General features: G+C 45.4%; 2 protein-coding genes across 2 annotated transcripts; both read left to right on the top strand.

Annotated features, from left to right (window-relative positions):
* The first annotated feature begins 311 nt into the window (after positions 1–311).
* atg3 (autophagy related 3) lies at positions 312–9,029 on the top strand. The gene is made up of 12 exons (XM_079737611.1): positions 312–464; positions 1,200–1,241; positions 1,353–1,402; positions 2,245–2,315; positions 2,858–2,965; positions 3,210–3,259; positions 3,950–4,046; positions 4,174–4,208; positions 4,446–4,601; positions 4,687–4,814; positions 6,766–6,834; positions 7,429–9,029. The coding sequence occupies exons 1-12, from the start codon at positions 393–395 to the stop codon at positions 7,508–7,510; spliced, it is 960 nt and encodes a 319-aa protein (XP_079593737.1). The 5' UTR covers positions 312–392; the 3' UTR covers positions 7,511–9,029.
* A 521-nt stretch (positions 9,030–9,550) lies between these two features.
* LOC307077226 (thiamine transporter 1-like) lies at positions 9,551–18,998 on the top strand. Its single transcript, XM_079738567.1, is given in 10 exon segments — positions 9,551–9,760; positions 11,167–11,406; positions 12,423–12,773; positions 13,905–14,042; positions 14,356–14,452; positions 16,118–16,310; positions 16,736–16,877; positions 17,228–17,307; positions 17,309–17,323; positions 17,325–18,998. Coding segments are annotated over 10 exon segments (1,416 nt in total). The 5' UTR covers positions 9,551–9,637; the 3' UTR covers positions 17,362–18,998.
* The last annotated feature ends 137 nt before the right edge of the window (positions 18,999–19,135 follow it).

Genomic DNA, 19,135 nt, shown 5'->3' with positions numbered 1-19,135 from the left:
CAATGGGTAATTGTTCCAATTCAAATTTAAGTATTTGTAAATCTTTATTTGAATTGGGCTGCATGTAGATTACACTACTTAAAATAAATGCACTGTTTTGATTAATCAATTACAGACTCCGCCCCTATTCGCTGCCTGCCTTTTGTAAACAATCCCGACTCTCGGCCGCTATTCGCGCGATACTTCAACAGCGGAACCGACACTCGGCAGCTTGTTCTCGCGATACTTCAAAAGCGGAACGGACTCTCGGCTTCAAGTTCTCGCGATACTGCAACAGCGGAAGGAGATCCTGGTCTGACAGATCATGTGACCCTCTCTCAGTGGGCACACACACACAAACACACACCCAGGCTACCGTGTTTGGGTCCCAGTTGATCTACTACTGTTCCGCGATGCAGAACGTGTTTAACTCGGTGAAGGGTACGGCGCTGGGCGTCGCGGAGTTCCTAACCCCGGTGTTGAAGGTAAGAGAGACCCGCTCGGACCCGGAGCAACCACCTCACCCCACCTCACACACACACACACACACACACACACACACACACACACACACTGTCAAAACATGCACACACTAATGTAACACACTAATGACACGCACACTAATGTAACATACACGCACACACTAATGTAACACACACACTAATGTAACACACTAGGTAAGAGACACTCGGTGGGGGAGACACCGTCCAGCTCGGAGCCACCACCGCACCTCACACACACACACACACACACAGACACACACACACACACTGTCAAAACATACACAACACACACACACACACTGTCAAACATACACACACTAATGACACACACACAAACACGCACACACACTGTCCATACATACACACTAATGACACACTCACAACCCCACACACACACTGTCCAAACATACACACACTAATGACACTCAAACACACACGGTCAAAACATACACACATACTTAGACAACACACACACACACACACTAATTTAAAATACACAAACACACGCACACTAATGTAACACACTAGTAATGACACAAACAAACTGTCCAAACACACACACACACAAACAAAACACAGACTAATGACACAGACACAATAATGAAACACAATAATGTAACACCCACACACTAGTGTAACACACACACACTCAGTAATGCAACACACTCATGATGAGGTTGCTACACATCATGTTGTGTGTTTTTGTTTCACCCAAAGGAATCCAAATTCAAAGAGACCGGGGTCATCACACCAGAGGAGGTGAGAACACACTACATCGTATTCTTAATACATCGACCTGTCTGTCATGCATTCATCCGTTTACGACGTTAATTAGAGTATCTAATCATTAACCTTTGATTCTTCTATTAGTTTGTAGCTGCTGGCGACCACCTGGTCCACCACTGTCCCACATGGAAATGGTGAGTTGAATGAATGGTTTGTTGGTGTCTTGGAGGACACCAGGTCTGTGGACCTTCTCTGTGGTAGAGAAGGTCTCTCGTGTGCCTAGGAGGTCTGTATAACTTCTCTGTGGTAGAGAAGGTCTCTCGTGTGCCTAGGAGGTTTGTATAACTTCTCTGTGGTAGAGAAGGTCTCTCGTGTGCCTAGGAGGTCTGTATAACTCCTCTGTGGTAGAGGAGGTCTTTCTGTACTAGGTCACGTGATTAAAGCAGTTCACAGCAGGGTGTCAATAGTTCAGGTCTGTCAGTCACACGTGACGTCCAGTGTTTGTTTTGAGGAGTGCAATAACATAATTTGAAACCACTCTGTTGTTCACTAACGATGTTGTCCTCATCAGTAGAGTCTCGCATAATTCCAAATGTTAAGAATATCACACAATTACACGTTTGAATATTTTCTAGAGCTCGATCTTATGTAAATGAGGTAATTTGAGGTAAATTGCAGGAGATTTGTTGAGCAAAAACCAACCATCTACATACTCTGCAATCCCCCTCGCCGCGGTCATCCTAAGTTTGGATTGAAATACCGCAGTGCGAAATTTAAACCGTATCAAACTGAAAAAATTAACTTAGTCTCTGCTTTATCAAGACCACATGATTCAAGCTAGCATCACACACACACACCCCCCCCCTGTCCCCCAACTCACACATCCCCAACACACGAGATATGTCCGACCTTATAAACATGGCCTCTTTGCCACTCCGCCATGAAGGCTAAGACAGGTCAATCAGACCCTATGGCTTACAGGTTCGACAGGGGACGGTGGTTGACGATGTGTGTCTCCCTCTTCCTCTTCCTCTAGGGCGGCGGGGGAGGAGGTGAAGGTGAAGCCGTACCTGCCCTCGGACAAACAGTTCCTCCTCACGCGCAACGGTGAGACCCCAACAACCGCTGGATCACAACATTTACATCTTTACTTTAGGGTTCATGGACTGAAAGTGAAGTCACGATTTGAGTCAGTCCATATTGATGAGGACATTAATATAGTTGATTAACTTAGAAATAACGATTCAAGTTATACCTGAGGTCACGTCCAAACATGCCGTGCGCTGCTCCTGACGTGTGTGTGTGTGTGTGTGTGTCGCTGTGTCTTTCTATCTCTTTATTTCTCTGTGTGGGTGAGTTTGTGTGTGTGTCCATCTGTCTCTCTGTCCGTGGGTGTATCTCTGTGTCTCTGTCTGTCTGTGTGTGTGTCTCTGTTTGTGTGTGTCTCTGTCTGTCTGTGTGTGTCTCTGTCTGTCTGTCTCTCTCTCTCTCTCTCTCTCTCTCTCTCTCTCTCTCTCTCTCTCTCTCTCTCTCTCTCTCTCTCTCTCTCTCTCTCTCTCTCTCTCTCTCTCTCTCTCTCTCTCTCTCTCTCTCTCTCTCTCTCTCTCTCTCTCTCTCTCCCTCCCTCTCCCTCTCTCTCTCCCCCCCAGTCCCGTGCTACAAGCGCTGTAAGCAGATGGAGTACTGTGACGAGCTGGAGGCCATCATCGAGGAGGACGATGGGGACGGGGGCTGGGTGGACACCTACCACAACGCAGGTGACCCCTCCGCCCACCCATCACCTCCAACCCCCCCCCCGTACATTAAGTGCCAGGACGTACCTCAAACAATAATTGTTAATTAAGTGCCAGGATGTAAAAACATACAATAAGTGCGAATATTAAGCGCCAGGACGATAAGAACAGATCATTTTCGCACAGGGGAGCACTGTTGATGCGGTGAACTGGAGCGTTTCTCGTCAGCGTCGACGTGTCTTGAGTCCTTTTCTCGTCTCTACCGCAGGTTTGCTTGGGGTCACGGATGCTGTCAGAGACATCTCACTGGAAAATAAGGTATGCTTTAGTTTAAAAAGATTTCCCTGAAGACAATTTGTAGAAATGTAAATTGTACATTCATATTTTAGACTCTCCCTCGCTTCCCACATTCAAATCCCGTCTGAAACCTACCTCTTTTCCCAAGCCTATGACCTCCCCTACCCACACCGCCTCCATCCCTATCTATTTTCACGCTCCTCCTCCTTGCTTCTGTTCTCTGTTGTGCTGTCTTCCGCTTGTCCCCACTGATTGTCATCACCCTTTTCGTGTTTATGCCTCCGTCACTGTAAGTGTCTTTGGGTCGTTGAAAAGCGCTATACAATATATATGAATTATTATTAGTATTATTACATTTTGTCTAGCCTATTAAACCTAGCCCTAACCATAGAAAATAAAATGTAAATTCAAAATCAATATTCTGTATTAATTTAGTCTATAACCTTAACAATAGAAAATAAAATGTAAATTCTTAATTAATATTCTGTATTTATTCTTGACACACACTGGGTTTCTCAAAAGTAATCTTGTTATTTGTAAATTAACTAAAAAGTTAGCTATTTACAACAAATTACTCCAAATAAATGCTAATCAAATCTAGTCGATTAACTTAAATCGATCAATAAGCCCCGATTGACGTGTCATAACAAGGTCAAATGTCACAGCCGGAGTCGTACAGTCGGGCAGTTTGTAAAGTACCCCTTCCCTCAGGACAACCTGAACGTGAAGCGTGGGGGCCATGGCAACGGAGGCGGCGACGATGACGACGATGACGAGGAGGAAGACGGGGAGGCGGCCGATATGGAAGGTACTTCGGAGTTTCTGCGTTTTGTCAGATGATGTTCGGTTTTTTTTTTATTCGGTTTCTAACGACATAATCCTTAGAGTCTTTGACCCTTGACCCTCTATGTATTTACTTTTATTTTTGTCTGCAGAGTATGAGGAGAGCGGTCTGTTGGAAACGGACGAGGTACGTATAAATAACCTTTCAAAAATATAAACCGGATTCGCACAAAACCGATCGGGTCTTGTCACAGTCGTCATTGTGAGTGCACTTAATTGGTTGAAAAAAAAGATCCCGCCTTCTCTCTCTCCTCTCTCCCTTCCTTCTCTCGCCCCCTTTGCTCCCTTCCTCGCTCCCCTCTCCCCCATCCTTCCCTCCCTTTCTCCCCCCTTGCCTCTCTCTCACTTCCCTTCTCCCCTCCAGGCGACGTTGGACATGAGCAAAATAGCAGACTCCTTCAAATCCAAAATGGACACCGGCGGTGAGGACGCCATCCTGCAGACCCGGACCTACGACCTCTACATCACCTACGACAAATACTACCAGACCCCGCGGCTCTGGCTGTTCGGCTACGACGAGGTATGCTAATGAAATAAAAGCGTCTGCTAAAGCTAATCGCCCTGATGTAAATATCCTCCTCCTCCTCCTCCTCATCCTCCTCCAGGACCGACAGCCCCTGACGGTGGACCAGATGTACGAGGACATCAGCCAGGACCACGTGAAGAAGACGGTGACCATCGAGAACCACCCCAACCTGCCCCCCCCTGCCATGTGCTCCGTCCACCCCTGCAGGTCAGGGCAAGGGAAACAAACGCACCCCTCACCCTGTTAAGGGCTGATTATGGTCCCACGTTCACCCAACGCAAGGGGGTTATGGACCCCTTATGTCCTTGCGGACCCTCCTTGCATCCACCGCAAGGGCCTGCCGTGCGCCTCCCAAAAGTTATAACATTGCGTCGAACAATACTCAATTCCGGCAATACTCTTTGTATATAAGAAATCAAAGGCAAAACATTTAACTTTTTCCTTCATAGCCGTAACCTTTTTCACTCGCCAGTAATCGGTAAAAAGTCATCATAGACTTCGAATGTAATGACCAGAATGGACAACGACGACCAACTAGCAACCTATCTCCTGTTTTTGTTGCACATTGTTTGAGTCGTATTCAGCTTTCCTGTTTTTAGAATTTATACCATACCATAATCAAAACTTCTAGTAGTAGGCCAATTGTAAAGTAATAGCATGCACAGACAAAGACCAACTATTTGTTCTGTCTTTACCACGGACATATATAGCGACACGTATACCCGACGCAGAACCATAAGAGGTTCACGACTACGTCGAAGCGGATGCGTGGTCATTGTGTTGCGTGAACGTTAGAGCATCCTCGAGACGTTCCTGCTCAAAGAGTCCCTTACATTTTTGCGTTTACATTCAGGGCGTTTAGAAGACGCTTTTATCCGAAGCGACTTACAATAACTGTGGTTGTGGTTGTGTTGTGTTGGGTTGTGTTGCATTGTGTCGGGTTGTCTAGGGTTTTATGGGGTTGTGTTGTCTTATTGGGTTATGTGGTTTTGGGTTGTATTTACATTCAGGGCGTTTTTCAGGCGTGTATCACACGCTTTTATCCTAAGTGACTTACAATAAGTCCATTTGTCAGAAGAAAGAGAAACAACAATATATCTCTGCCGGTACAGTAAGGATGTTCATAGAACCAAGTGCCAAGCACTAACAATCACTTGGTTAACCCATTCCCTGTAGACAACACAGATAGCTAGGATAAGATGCTAAGTGCTGTCTTTAAGTGCCAGGATGAACAACATCCAATAAGTGCTTAGATTAAGTTCCAGAGTCCCTGTTTCTTTACGTGCAAGAGATTCAAGTCTGGAGAGGAAGTCACATGTTTCTATGAACATCCTTACTGTACCGACAGCGATATATTGTTGTTTCTCTTTCTTCGGACAAATGTACTTATTGTAAGTCGTTTTGGGTAAAAGCGTCTAATAAACGCCCTGAATGTGAATGTAAATGTAATTTTTGCAGTGTTGACATTACAACATGTTTATTATCTCTTATTTAACTCTAAACCTGGTCAGAATTTCTTAATCTCGTTCCAGTAATACCGTGTCCAGTCTTTTAGAAACTAGCAATTCCGATCGTATGCTTTGATTGTCCTCTTCCTAGCTTGTCAGAAATGCGTTATGCTCTATGCGACCTCTGAAATATTTTCATGTGTTAGATTTCAGCTTATTTCTAAACTGTTCGTATAGAATCTGCGTTGTGTATTTCTTCGTCGTAGTAGTAATTCTTGAAGAGAAAATCAAGGCAACGTGACAGGTTCGATCAGAGGGTTGAATAGATGGTTTATTCAAGGATGTAATATTGCACAGGTACAGACTTAGGTTGAATAGTCTTAGTGTAGGGGGGTGAGGAGCAGTCTCCAAACGTGTTCCTTGGCTATCGATCCCTTTTCTCACCTAACCAAAGGTTTGGGGCAAGTATTATAGCAAAGAAAGCGTGAATAACAAAAGAACAGATGCAGTGTCTCCCTTGATAAGGTATTTGGCCCTGGCTATGTCCCAGACAACCAGGTTGGTTCGTATTTGTTGGGACATAAACAAATGGAGGATCGTTGGAAATAACACCTTATCAGTTGGAGAGGCACTGGCCTGTCCCCACACTAAGAATTGTAAAACACCGAGAGACACTAAAAAACAACAACATTTAACACGTTTCCCTCCAGACACGCGGAGGTGATGAAGAAGATCATCGAGACGGTGGCAGAAGGCGGTGGGGAGCTCGGAGTCCACATGTATCCTTTGCCTCGCGTGGTCGACTCCACCGTCGGTGTGTGAATGTGTGTGTGAACTAGTGATCGACGAATATATCGGCCGGCTGATATTATCAGCCCATATTTGCGTTTTTTACGTGTTTCGGCAAATCATTATTTTTATTTGTAATATTTTTCCCGGCATGATTTACAGACAGTTGAATAAATGTTCCATTTTTAAATTGAGACTTGTAACATTTGTTATCATCATTGTGTAATTTTTATGATGTAAATTGAGGGAGCAAAAGAAGTATCGGCTCAAGAAAATCTGTATCAGCGTATCGGTCATCCTCTTAGGATGATGAAAAGAAATTGGTATCGTTATCGGCCCTAAAAAAATCCATATCGGTTGATCCCTAATGGCGACCGTTGAGAGCCTCTTTTGATTAAAGCGTCTGCTTAACGCCCTGAATGTAAACGTAACTACAATTTAAACATTTACATTTAGATTGACTACAATCAAACTGTTGTGTGTGGTTGGATATTTAGCATAACCAGGGCCATACTCCCACTAGGTTTAGTGCAACGCGATTCGAGTGTTCAGTGTTTTTGTCCCTTAATCGACTGCGTTCGCAGGTACCTCCTGATCTTCCTCAAGTTTGTGCAGGCGGTCATCCCCACCATAGAGTACGACTACACGCGGCACTTCACCATGTAGCGCCTAGCGGTGAACCCCCACGGCCCCCAATGCCCGCAGGATCTAGCTAGCAAAACAAGGAGTGTGTCAGGAGAAGTCTGCCCCCTGGTCTCCAGGATTTGGTGCTGAAGGAGTTTGCGTCTCGGACGATGACTTTGTGGAGTGAAGGGGGACTGACTCTTCTGAATCGGGGGAACTTTGACAAGCCACGAGCGATTTCGTTTTTGCTGACTAATCGTGTCGTGTTGTGGCATTTTGTTGTTTACTTATTTTTCTTTGTTCAGATTTAATCTTGATTTCTGCTGGTTTAGCATCGATTCTGTTTAACATAATAAAACAAAGGCCCTCTCCAGAAACGTAACCATACAGTTATCCCTGTGGGCGGGGCTTGAGTCTATCCATCCCTCAGATTGGTCGCAAACTAATCCGGAGCATGCCCATTGGCCACAGCTTTCCATTGGTCACCTATAACCACTAATACTATCTAAACAATAATACAGGAAATATATTGATATCGAACATCACCGCACAAACTGAATACCAAGTCAACTGTTACGTGGGGCTTCTGAACCAAATTACATTGTGTGTTGATGTTGGTTTCACCCCAGAAGGGTCGTTTAAATGTCTTGTTTCATCCATAGTGGTTGCTCTCAGCCTGGAACTCATCAAAGCTGGAGCGGTTCTGTTTGGTTGTCATGCCGACTGTCTTAAAGCTTTGTTCTTCTGAATGTGTCGCTGTCCGATCTCTGTCTGTCCGACGTCGGGGATCTCGCTATTGTCCCCTCCATCTTCCTCTCCTTCGTTTCTTCCAGGGAAACATTTGTGTTTACATGGCTCGGGGTGTCTCCTCCAGCTCTGAATTTCCTTCCTTGCTTTTTGTTTGTTTTAGTTAAACTCTGCGTCCCGGCTGATGTGTAACAACGTCCCAAACGCAGTCGTCAGCTTACTGTCCCGTCAGGACACACCACCTTTTCTCTCTTTTCTCTCTCCCTCTCTCTCCTCCTTCTCTCCCCCTTCCTTCCTTCCCTCCCTCGCTCTCTCCTTTCCTCCCTCGCTCTCTCCTTCCCTTCCTTCCCTCCCTCTCTCTCTCCCTTCCTTACTTCCCTCCCTCTCCCCTATTCTTCCCTCTTCCCCTTCCCTCTCTCTCTCTCCCCCTTTCTTCCCCTCCCTCTTTCTCTCCTCCTTCCCTTCCTCTCTCTCCTTCCCTCCCTCTGTCTCTCTCCTCTCTCTTCCTTCCTTCCCCCTGTCTCTCTCTCTCGCTCTCTCTCCTTCCTTCCTTCCCTCCCTCCATCTCCCCATCATTCCCTCTCCCCTTCATCTCAAGGGGGTTGACAGTGCGATTCCCTGACCCGCTACACAGTACTATCTATACTCCTGGCTGCTGACTTGAACGCCCTATCACCTGGTTCTATCGGCTCAATCCGTGTATGTTATACTCTGTGCTGCCTGCCCCCCCCCCCCCCATATCTATAAGGTTGGCTGTTAACAGCCGATCGTTTTAAAGTAATGTACATTTATCAATAAATATTTCTCCAATTACCACCGGTGTCATTTGTTTTTGATTTGATTGGAATTTGATAGTGAATGCTAATTAGCATGATATTATTGTTATGATTATGGTTCTAAATGCGAAGAAATATCCCAAATATTTTAGTGTAAAACTTTGATTATAAGCTGTTGTTGATTTTGAACAACATTAACTATTTGTTGCTGTTTGCTTTGCTGTTTGGAGCCTCTTTGCAATAAAAAAAAACTTTGAAGATTCATTATGTTTGATATATTTTAAGGATATTTGATATAATATTCAAATATTTTACCTTGAACCTGGTCAAATGTTACCCTTACAAAATAGGAGGGTAAATGTGTGTTAATATAATATTACACTGGGGAACATTCAGATACTCTTTTTGACCTCCCTTGACTCAACCCTTTACTTCCACGGCTCTGCCTGAACCCAAACAACGCAACCACACCACCCCGCCCTCCGATAGGCTGAACTCCCACATGTCGTCATCCCTGTGCGACGCTCCCTCCGGGCAGTTACCAGTTACTGACGACGCAGCCACCTGGTCGCCTTTCACTACAGCGCTGCAGCAGGTGCAGTATGTGGAGGTCGTGGACACCATCAGGTCTGTGCTGTACCCCGTCATGTCGGAGCTCTTCCCCACCCTCCTGCTGTGCCTGTACGGGTTCTTCTCTAACCTCAGACCCTCGGAGCCCTTCCTGACACATTTCCTCCTTGGTCCCGAGAAGAACCTCACGGAGACTCAGGTACGACGGGTCTAATTAAAGCTCTATTAGTTCTTCAATTACAGAAGTGATGTTGGTAATAATGCGGTAATACAGGTGTGTCTATGTGTCTAATTTATTCTACTAGTGAGCTAGCATTATAATCCTACATTCTAGTATTAGGCTGTTATGGTACTACTATAGTACTATTTACATTGTATGCTGTTAGTATACAATGTAAACAGTATTGTGCTACTACTATTAACATTGTACTTGTATACTGTTATGATACTACTATTCACATTGTAGTATTATGCTGTTATGATACTAGCAAGGGCGTAGGAACCGGGGGGGACGGAGGGGACGTGTCCGCTCCAATATTGGAGACAGGCGCATCTGTCCCACCTAAAAATTATACCGGGGGTGAAAAATATTTTATTTTATTTTGAAAGCGCCACACAGCGTCTTGTCACCGCTTCTTATTCTAAAAAAACTGGATGATTGAGCGTGCAATTAAAGAATTGATTTGATATTTATCAGTTCATTACTGCCATTCAAAATTTGTTTTCCTTTACATTTAACATACATTACATACAAATGTGTCTTTTTAGTAGAATAAAATATATTTGTGAATTTTTTCAGTGTAGTTAATTTATGACATATTTCTGTTCAAACCATTAACGGATCTGTCAGCTTTCCGATATGTGTCCCCCCCCCAATGTTAAACTCATTCCTACGCCCCTGGATACTACTACAGTATTTGCATTGTAGTTTTATTCTGTTACGATACTACTATTTACATTGTAGTTTTATGCTTTATTATGATACTGGCCGAACCAGTGGCAGTGTCAAACAGTGCCTTTTGGTCACGTTGTGGTTTTAGTGGGACTCAGTTCTGTTAATCGCATTATCCACCAAGGAATGCCTTTAACAAAAAGGTTTAATCTGAGTTAATCTGAAAATAATTGTTCCTGTTATCAAGTGAGTCTTAATGCCTTGAGACTTTAGCACTACATTTGAGAAAGTCCTTCAACTCGTTGTTCCAAACAAGTTTGAACTACTTATCTATCTATGATAGATCATATAAATGAATCAGGTTGAAATGAACAACTGCTACAATAAACCATTTGGCAGGTAAATAAAAAACAAGGTTACTTTAGGTAGAGCCCGACTGATGCAGATTATGATATATTGGCCTTTATTCTATATATATATATATATATATATATATATATCTCATAGTGTTTGTAAAGTTTTCAAAGATATCACAGATTGATCAGAATCGGCTTATGTTTTTGTTGATCTGAAAACTTCAGAAATGGTGTAAATTGATTAACCTAAAGTTTCCTATCGGCAAACGCACACAACCGATCTGTGATCGGCCGATTAAACCGATCAACCGATAAATCGGTGGGACTCTAACGTTTCGGACCCTCCTCCCCCTACAGGTGGTGAATGAGATCTACCCAGTGTGGACCTACTCCTACCTAGCCCTCCTCTTCCCGGTCTTCCTCGCTACGGACTACCTCCGCTACAAGCCCGTCCTCATTCTCCAGGCAGCAAGCTTCGTGGCCACGTATGCGGTCCTGGTCTGGGGCCGCGGGGTGCCCGCCATGCAGCTCCTGGAGCTGGCCTTCGGCCTGGCCTCGGCCACCGACGTGGCCTACTACAGCTACATCTACAGCGTGGTGCGTGGGGGGAATACTGGACCACGTCGATCGTTTCTGTGTAACTACCAATATGGATGAAACAAGATGTTTAAACGACCCCTCTTGGGTGAAACCACCACAAAAACACAATGTTATTTGGTTCAGAAGCCCCTCGTAACATCTGACTTGGTATTCAGTTTGTGGGGTTATTGTTAAGATAGTATTAGTGATTTTAGGTGACCAATGGAAAGCTGTGGCCAATGAGCATGCTCTGTATTAGTTTGCTTTGGAATAAAGAGTCATCCTAACTTATAACAATTAGGGTGGTATGTTTAAGTAATGAACGTACAATAACAATCATAAAACAAACATACAATAATCCAAGGCCTAAAATACAAACATCCGAGGCCTCAGATGTGAGTTCGCCCTAGCTCCGCAAGGAGAAGTCCAAAGCATGGGCAAAAGCAAGGACTTCATATACTGTGTTGCCAGGATGCTGAGAACAGCTCTGCCCCCCAATAAAACGATAGTATTTGTTAACCCGATGGTAAACTACCGATGAACCTCCTCAGGATGTCATAAAGGGGAGGTCGTAGCCGTGCCCTATCAGTTGGAAAACCCTGGCCTCTCGACCTTTCCGAGGGGTCACGAAAACAGACACATACCAACAAAGGGCAGCTAGAGAAATATAATGTGAGAATATCATTTAAAGTAAATTTAATTACAACAAACACAATAATCCGAGGCCGTATTATTCACTAAACAAGCAATAAATCATTCTATAGTATGACCAGCACAACATTGGAAGCAGTCAATATCAACTGTGTTGAGATAAATTGATGCATGAATTGATATTGTTACATCTTTATTAAACTATTGACTTAGTTAATGGTTAAAAAAAGAATAAATAAAAAATAAACAAGAATCTTACTGATTTTACTCATCTTACTCATTTTTTTTACTGTTTTAATTGCAGCCTTTGCGATTTGCAAATGGCGTTCTATTACATCGGTACGTTGGTTTGTATTCAATCAATCGCTCCACTCTAATTCCAGGTTCCGCCCACGAGCTACCAGCGTGTGACGGGGTTCTGCCGCGGCGCCACCCTGCTGGGCTCGGCGGCGGGCTCGCTCAGCGGCCAGCTGCTGGTGTCACTGGCGGCCGTCAGGCTGCGGCGTCTGGTCGAGGCCACGCTCGCCGCCGCCGTGGTGGCGTTCACGGCGCCGTGGTTCCTGCCCATGCCCGGGAGGAGTCTGTTCTTCCACCGGAGCGGCGAGGAGGAGGGGGAGGCGACAGAGGAGGAGGAGGGGAGAAGTCGGAACGGGATGGCGATGGAGGGGAGGAGTCAGGGCGTCCAGGAGTGGTCGGACGACGCTGAGAGCAAAGTCCCGCTCAAAAGCCAGGGGGTGAGTTGGTCTGGATGTTTATATTCAGGGCGTTTAGCAGACGCTTGTGTTGTGTTACGTTGTGTCATTGTCTTGGGTTGTGTTGTGTTTTGTCATGTTGTGTCGCGTCAGGTAATGTTGTTGTATTGTGTTGGGTTGTGTTGTGTTGTTGTGCTTAGCAGACACTTTTACCCAAAGCGTCTTACATTAAGTCGATTTGTCTTTAGAAAGAGAAATAACAATATATCTCTGGCGGTACAGTAAGGATGTTCATAGAACCAAGAGCCAAACACTAACAATCACTGGGTTAACCCATTCCTGGTACACAACAAAGATAGCTAGGGTAAGATGCTACACAACTAGGTACTATATCTAAGTACGACATACAATAAGTACGTACATTAAGTGCCAGGAAATAAAACATGAGCCTTTTTGCGGAAGCTGGTGAGCGACTGTGATCCTGACATTGGCAAGGAGCTTGTTCCACAACCGCAGTGGACATTTTCAACTCAGAGAGAAGGATCCTTCCTCCTTCATCCTTTCAGCTGATCGACCTCCTCTCCCCCCCACAGAGTAGAACAATAGCTACGGTTTCACCACCTGGTGTTGCAAACTTAGAGCTGTTGTGAAACCGTCCCCGAATCGGCTCGGCTGTGTCTTTCAGGAAGTGGTTGCTAAGCTACGTTCAGTGTAGCAATGCAGGTGAGAGGAATCTCTTGGCCTCGCGGAAGTGGGTCGTAGTTCAGGGTGAGCTATCTATCTCACGGTGTCCTAGCACCGTGAGATAGATAGAGTTCTCTCGCTCTCTCTCTCGCTCTCTCTCTCTCTCTCTCTCTCCGTTGCACAGCAGCGAATAAGTATTTTTCGGTTGGATAAATTGTCCCCTTCACTGCAGTGATTGGCTATGCTTCGTCATTGCATTGTATTTGTAGTTGATTATGATTTCAGTCCAATCCGATTAATATAAACTGAACTACAGTGCAACTTTCAAAGTTTGTTTCGCCACACCAATTTTCAGCTGATCAACCTCCTCCCCTCCACCTCCCTCCCCCACAGAGTAGAACAATAGCTATGGTTTCACCACCTGGTGTTGCAAACTTAGAGCTGTTTTCCAATAACAAGACGTCTGCCATTTGGTCCTCCACCCTCCAGGCGGATCCCAGGCAGCGCAGCAGCGGGCTGACGGAGGTGCTGCGGCTCCTCTGGAGGGACTTCCTGCGCTGCTACTCAAAGCGCCCCCTGCTGGCCTGGTCAGCCTGGTGGGCGCTCTCCACCTGCGGGTACTTCCAGGTACAGTTCCTCCCGTACTGATACCAGCAACGCAAAGTGTGCGTGTGTCTGTGTGTGTGTACTGTGTGCCTAAATGTGTGTGCGTATGTGCACGTGTGCATTTGTGCGTGCATGTGTGTGCGTGCGTGCGTGTTAATGTGTGAGCATGCATGCATGTGTGCGCCTGTCTGTGTGTGTGCCAGCGTGTGTGTGTGTGTGTTTATATGTTCGTTTGTGTGTGTGTGTGTGTGTGTGTGTGTGTGTGTGTGTGTGTGTGTGTGTGTGTGTGTGTGTGGAATCAAAACGTCTCTACCTTTGACCTCCGCCCTTCCAGGTGGTGAACTACGCCCAGGCGCTTTGGGAGAGGGTGAGGTCGCCCACGGACCTGGAGATCTACAATGGCTACGTGGAGACACTGGCCACCCTGCTGGGTGAGGGGGGTGGGGGTTGTGTGTGTGTTTCTGCTCACAGTGTGAATGAGGCCTCAGCGACTTCACCAAAGTAGCAGTCAGCTGTTCTTCTCACCACAGCAAAACACTGAGGCGCAAACAAAGTGTTAAAGGGGACATCTCATACCACCAGGTGTGAGTGTGATTAGCCATTACAAGCAGGTTTGAAAATGTGCAGCATTGTGACTTCACAGGTGGGCATGTCCATCTAGATGTGTGACGGAAAGATGGACACGCCAACCTGTGATGTCACAATGCTGCACATTTTCAAACCTGCTTGTAATGGCTAATTACACTCAAACCTGGTGGTATGAGATGTCCCCTTTAAGGCCGATTCATACCTCCGGATCCGGATGAAATTCGTCTGTCCGTACCAAATGTTGTCTCCGGGACTACCCTTTATACCTCTGTCCGGTTTCAGGGTTGTAATGGATGTTACGCAATACATCCAATAGAGGGCATTGACTGTCGTGTCACAAATTACCGGCATCGACAATCGCAAACATGGCATCTGTAGAGGAGATGATTTTGCTTTGTGTCATCCGAAGTCGGCAAAAAAAAGGCGCAAAAAGTGTAGGCCTACGCGGCGATAGCATGTGACACCCCTCACCAACCCGCAGATTCTCTCCTCAAAATGTTGCGCCATTTTTAAATGACCAGCTAAAACTCATTGCCAAAGCAGGTGAACAATAAAATAAAAAGGTCAGGTATATAGTATAATATAAGTATAAAACGTTAAATACCATATATATATACATCTCAGATATTATACTACTCTCTATTTTCATGAATGGTTGGACTTCTGACTCGACTATACTGCCGCCTCGATTTCCGCCTCGTAAGCTCAGAGGCGACGGACCCACTGACGGACGAAACGACCTCCGGGACGGGATGAAAGGGTTCCTGTCCGTATTTACCGTAGGGTGTGAATGGGCCTTTAGTCGATAGTTCTCTGTGAGCTAGTCCTGCATTATTAGCAATTACCTCAAGGTTAGCGCTATGCTCAGACTCCAGCCGTCTGGAGACCTTGACTGAATCGAGCAGAAGGGTGAGGACACACGGACAAGCAAGCGTCTGGTCACAGCCGAGGTCAGGGGAGACATCGACCGGCCACCAACCATCCTCCCTCCCGGCCACACAACCCCAGACTTTTCCTTCTCTAGATGATCACCATAGACTCTTCTCAACGAAATGACATTACTAAAACACAGGAAGAGGTGGAGTTTCAAACGGCTTGTAACGGCTGATCACACTCACAATCATGTTGTATCACAGTTTAGGGGTACTGCACAAACACACACACACCTACACACACACACACAGTCTTTCTCTTAGACACACACACAGAGTCGCAGCTAACCCCCCCCACCTGCTTTGGCGGTGCGGGTCAGCTGGGCCACCTGTCTCACCCCTCTCCCTCTCCCCCCCCAGGTGCCCTGGCGGTGGGCTCGCTGCGGGTCAGCTGGGCCACCTGTCTCACCCCTCTCCCTCTCCCCCCCCAGGTGCCCTGGCGGTGGGCTCGGTGCGGGTCAGCTGGGCCACCTGTCTCACCCCTCTCCCTCTCCCCCCCCAGGTGCCCTGGCGGTGGGCTTGGTGCGGGTCAGCTGTGCCACCTGTCTCACCCCTCTCCCTCTTCTCCCTCCCCAGGTGCCTTGGCGGCCCTGGTGGTGGGCTCGGTGCGGGTCAGCTGGGCCACCTGGGGTGAGGCGGCGCTCTGCCTGTTCTCTGCTGTCATGGCTGCCTGTGTCTTCACCATGGACCTGGTGCGCCACGTGGGCGTGTGCTACGGCGCCTACGTCCTGTTCCGCACCGCCTACATGCTGCTCATCACCGTCGCCACGTGGGTCCCGCCGCAACCCCCCGCAACGACGTCGTAGTCCCCGGCAACCGCGTCAGCATGACCGCTGATACTTTATCTAGTGGCCACTTGAAGGACTTTACAAGATTGCCTAACTTTCACCCATTCATACACAAACATTCACGCATTCATACACCTACTCATGCACACATTCACCCTCTCATTTATATACGCATTCACACATTCGCCAATTCGCCCATTCATACACACATTCACCCATTCCCACACACGTTCACTCATTCATACACACATTCCACACACTCCTCAGTGGAGTACTGCTCTGATCCAAACACCCTGACCTACCTGCCCCCTTATACGCTTGCTGCTAGCATTCCGCTAATTTGCGTCCAAGTTAGAGATTCTCAACTAGCTAGCCTAACGCTCCGCCTCCCTCACCCTCCACCCAGGTTCCAGATCGCCGCTAGCCTCAGCATGCAGCGCTACGCGCTAGTGTTCGGCGTCAACTCCTTCGTAGCGTTGCTGCTACAGTCGGTGCTAACGCTGGTGGTGGTGGACACGGCCGGGCTGGGCCTGGACGTCTTCTCCCAGGTCGGAACTTCGCAGTCAGGACACTTTACTGACTTAGCAGGAAGGCTAATCTAATATGATCGTATGGTTGTACACAAATTGAGTCGTTGCTAAGGGTGTTAGCTTGCTAGTTCTATAATGGGAAGCTAAAGTTGGCTAGCATAAATTAGCTTGCTACTTCCATGATGGACAGTGTAAAATTTGCTAGCTACTTCTAATGCACTTTTTGGGTTTGTTTACGTTCATAACATGTTACTTTAGCAGGCTGTGCGTGGCCAATTTATTTTTGTCTGATAATTGTCATAAAAGTTTTCGCAGGTTCTATTGCATATTCTTAGCAACGGAAAAATGTTATTCTCATGTCTCAACAGTTCCTGATATACGGCTGCTATTTCGCCACCATCGCCGCCATCTTCCTCCTGGCTGCGCTTTACAAGATGGCCGCTGGGAGGCACTCCGGCGGTACCGAGAAACTGACTCTGACACCCGAAGTCTGCCCTACTGAGCTCGTACGGGCCTCATAGCAATAAAATCGCAGTGGCTGTATGTTAGGTAGCTAGTTTGTTAGTTTAGCATTGGTTAAGCTTAGCCCGAGTTACGGCTATACTTATTCACTTTTTCGACAAATGTCTGAATATTTTCATGGCATACCGTGCCAGCACTTGTCAACATACGCACTAAAGCTCTAAACAGTGTATCTTAACATATTGTAGAAAGTGTTTCATAATATATTAACACTTGTCAACATACATGCTAATGCCAGATTATGGGCGTAATACATATATATAATATTCATAATATACACATTCAGAATATTACGCCTTCACTTCGTAGAGAACGGCTTGATAATCACGGGATGTCGGTTAATCAACGGCGATCGTAAAGCATTTATGTTAAGTAAAACGAATTTCTATAAATATGTTTCTTTGGCAAAAGCCACGTTTGGCCACACCCCATTGGCCGAAATACCTCAGACCTCCTCTGATTGGCCGATCAAGCCCCAATCACAGTGAAAAGCACATATTAAGGGAGGCGGTACGAGAATGTTGTCACACTGAATCAGAATTCAGAATGGTTCAGAATTCTCTGAAAATCGTGAATAGTATAAATAGACTCGGATCTACGTACAATGTACTGTACGTGGAACAGATGGTTCTTGTAGAGGGGCGATTAGTCTCTCATATTGCAGTATAAGATTGTTCGGTTTCTGTGGTGACCTGAATTTGCTGCGTTAAAGTTTTCGTTGTTTTTTAAAGCCTGCTGACCTTGATGTATGGATGGTTCCGGAATGATCTCTAATCCAACATTGAGGCCTACGGTTTATTATTCAAGAAATTCTGCTACTCCAATACGAACCAAGTGCCTGAAAGTATATAACTGTAATCGTAAAATCTGTCAGCTTAAACCTCATAACTGAGAAATTTAATTACATTTTAGCTGCAACAGTTGACCAAAGAAGGACCAAATACATAGATCCATAAAATTAAAATAATTCATTGTTTCGTGTCCAACCAACAAATTGTGATTACAAATAATAAGTGTTGCTTAAAACTTAACAATAAAACCTAAAAGCACTGAATAGTCATTATATATTGGGAATTATCAGACCACCAACTAGTGGAGCTACTGGCGGAAACGTTACTTAAATTAATTTCATTTATAATGCAATTTGGAATTATTTGCAGAAGCAAAAAAACAAATTATAGGACTATGCAATTTCGTGAAAAGAAGATGCATCTGTATGATGTAATATTTTCCGTATGATTATTTTAATTATACTTTTTTCCGTAACAGAGTTGTATTCCATTTATTTGTATTTTCCAAATCTGGGTCCAATGCTGTGTACTGGCCTGTGAAACTTGGCTGCACCTTTAGATGTATCTTCGCTGAAGCCTGACTAAACTTGTAGATAACATGGGAGTAAACTTGCTCAGAAATATTTTTATAGTTTATATAAGATGGAGGTACTGTAGAAGCACTGTACTATTTTGTTGATACTTAAAATGTGGCACTGCTACGTCGCTTAATTTTAACCACAATCTGTTCCTTTTCTTCAACTAAGAATTGTGTTTTATGGCAATCGTTTTCATTTATATATTCTATGGTTTTGTTTCGGAAAGCCAAATGTGTATTTTTAGAGATGTCGTGAATAAAGATTTTTAACTAAATGACTTAAGTTGTTTTTTTGCAAACGTATTTTAACATTAATATGATTGAATGAATGATGAATTCCTTGTTCCAGCCACACCTAGGATCCAGTCATTTATCTGTATGAAAAC

The sequence above is a fragment of the Pollachius pollachius genome (genome assembly GCF_949987615.1).
Source record: "Pollachius pollachius genome assembly, chromosome: 6".
Lineage (NCBI taxonomy): Eukaryota > Metazoa > Chordata > Actinopteri > Gadiformes > Gadidae > Pollachius > Pollachius pollachius.
This window is presented reverse-complemented; position numbering and strand designations above follow the sequence as displayed.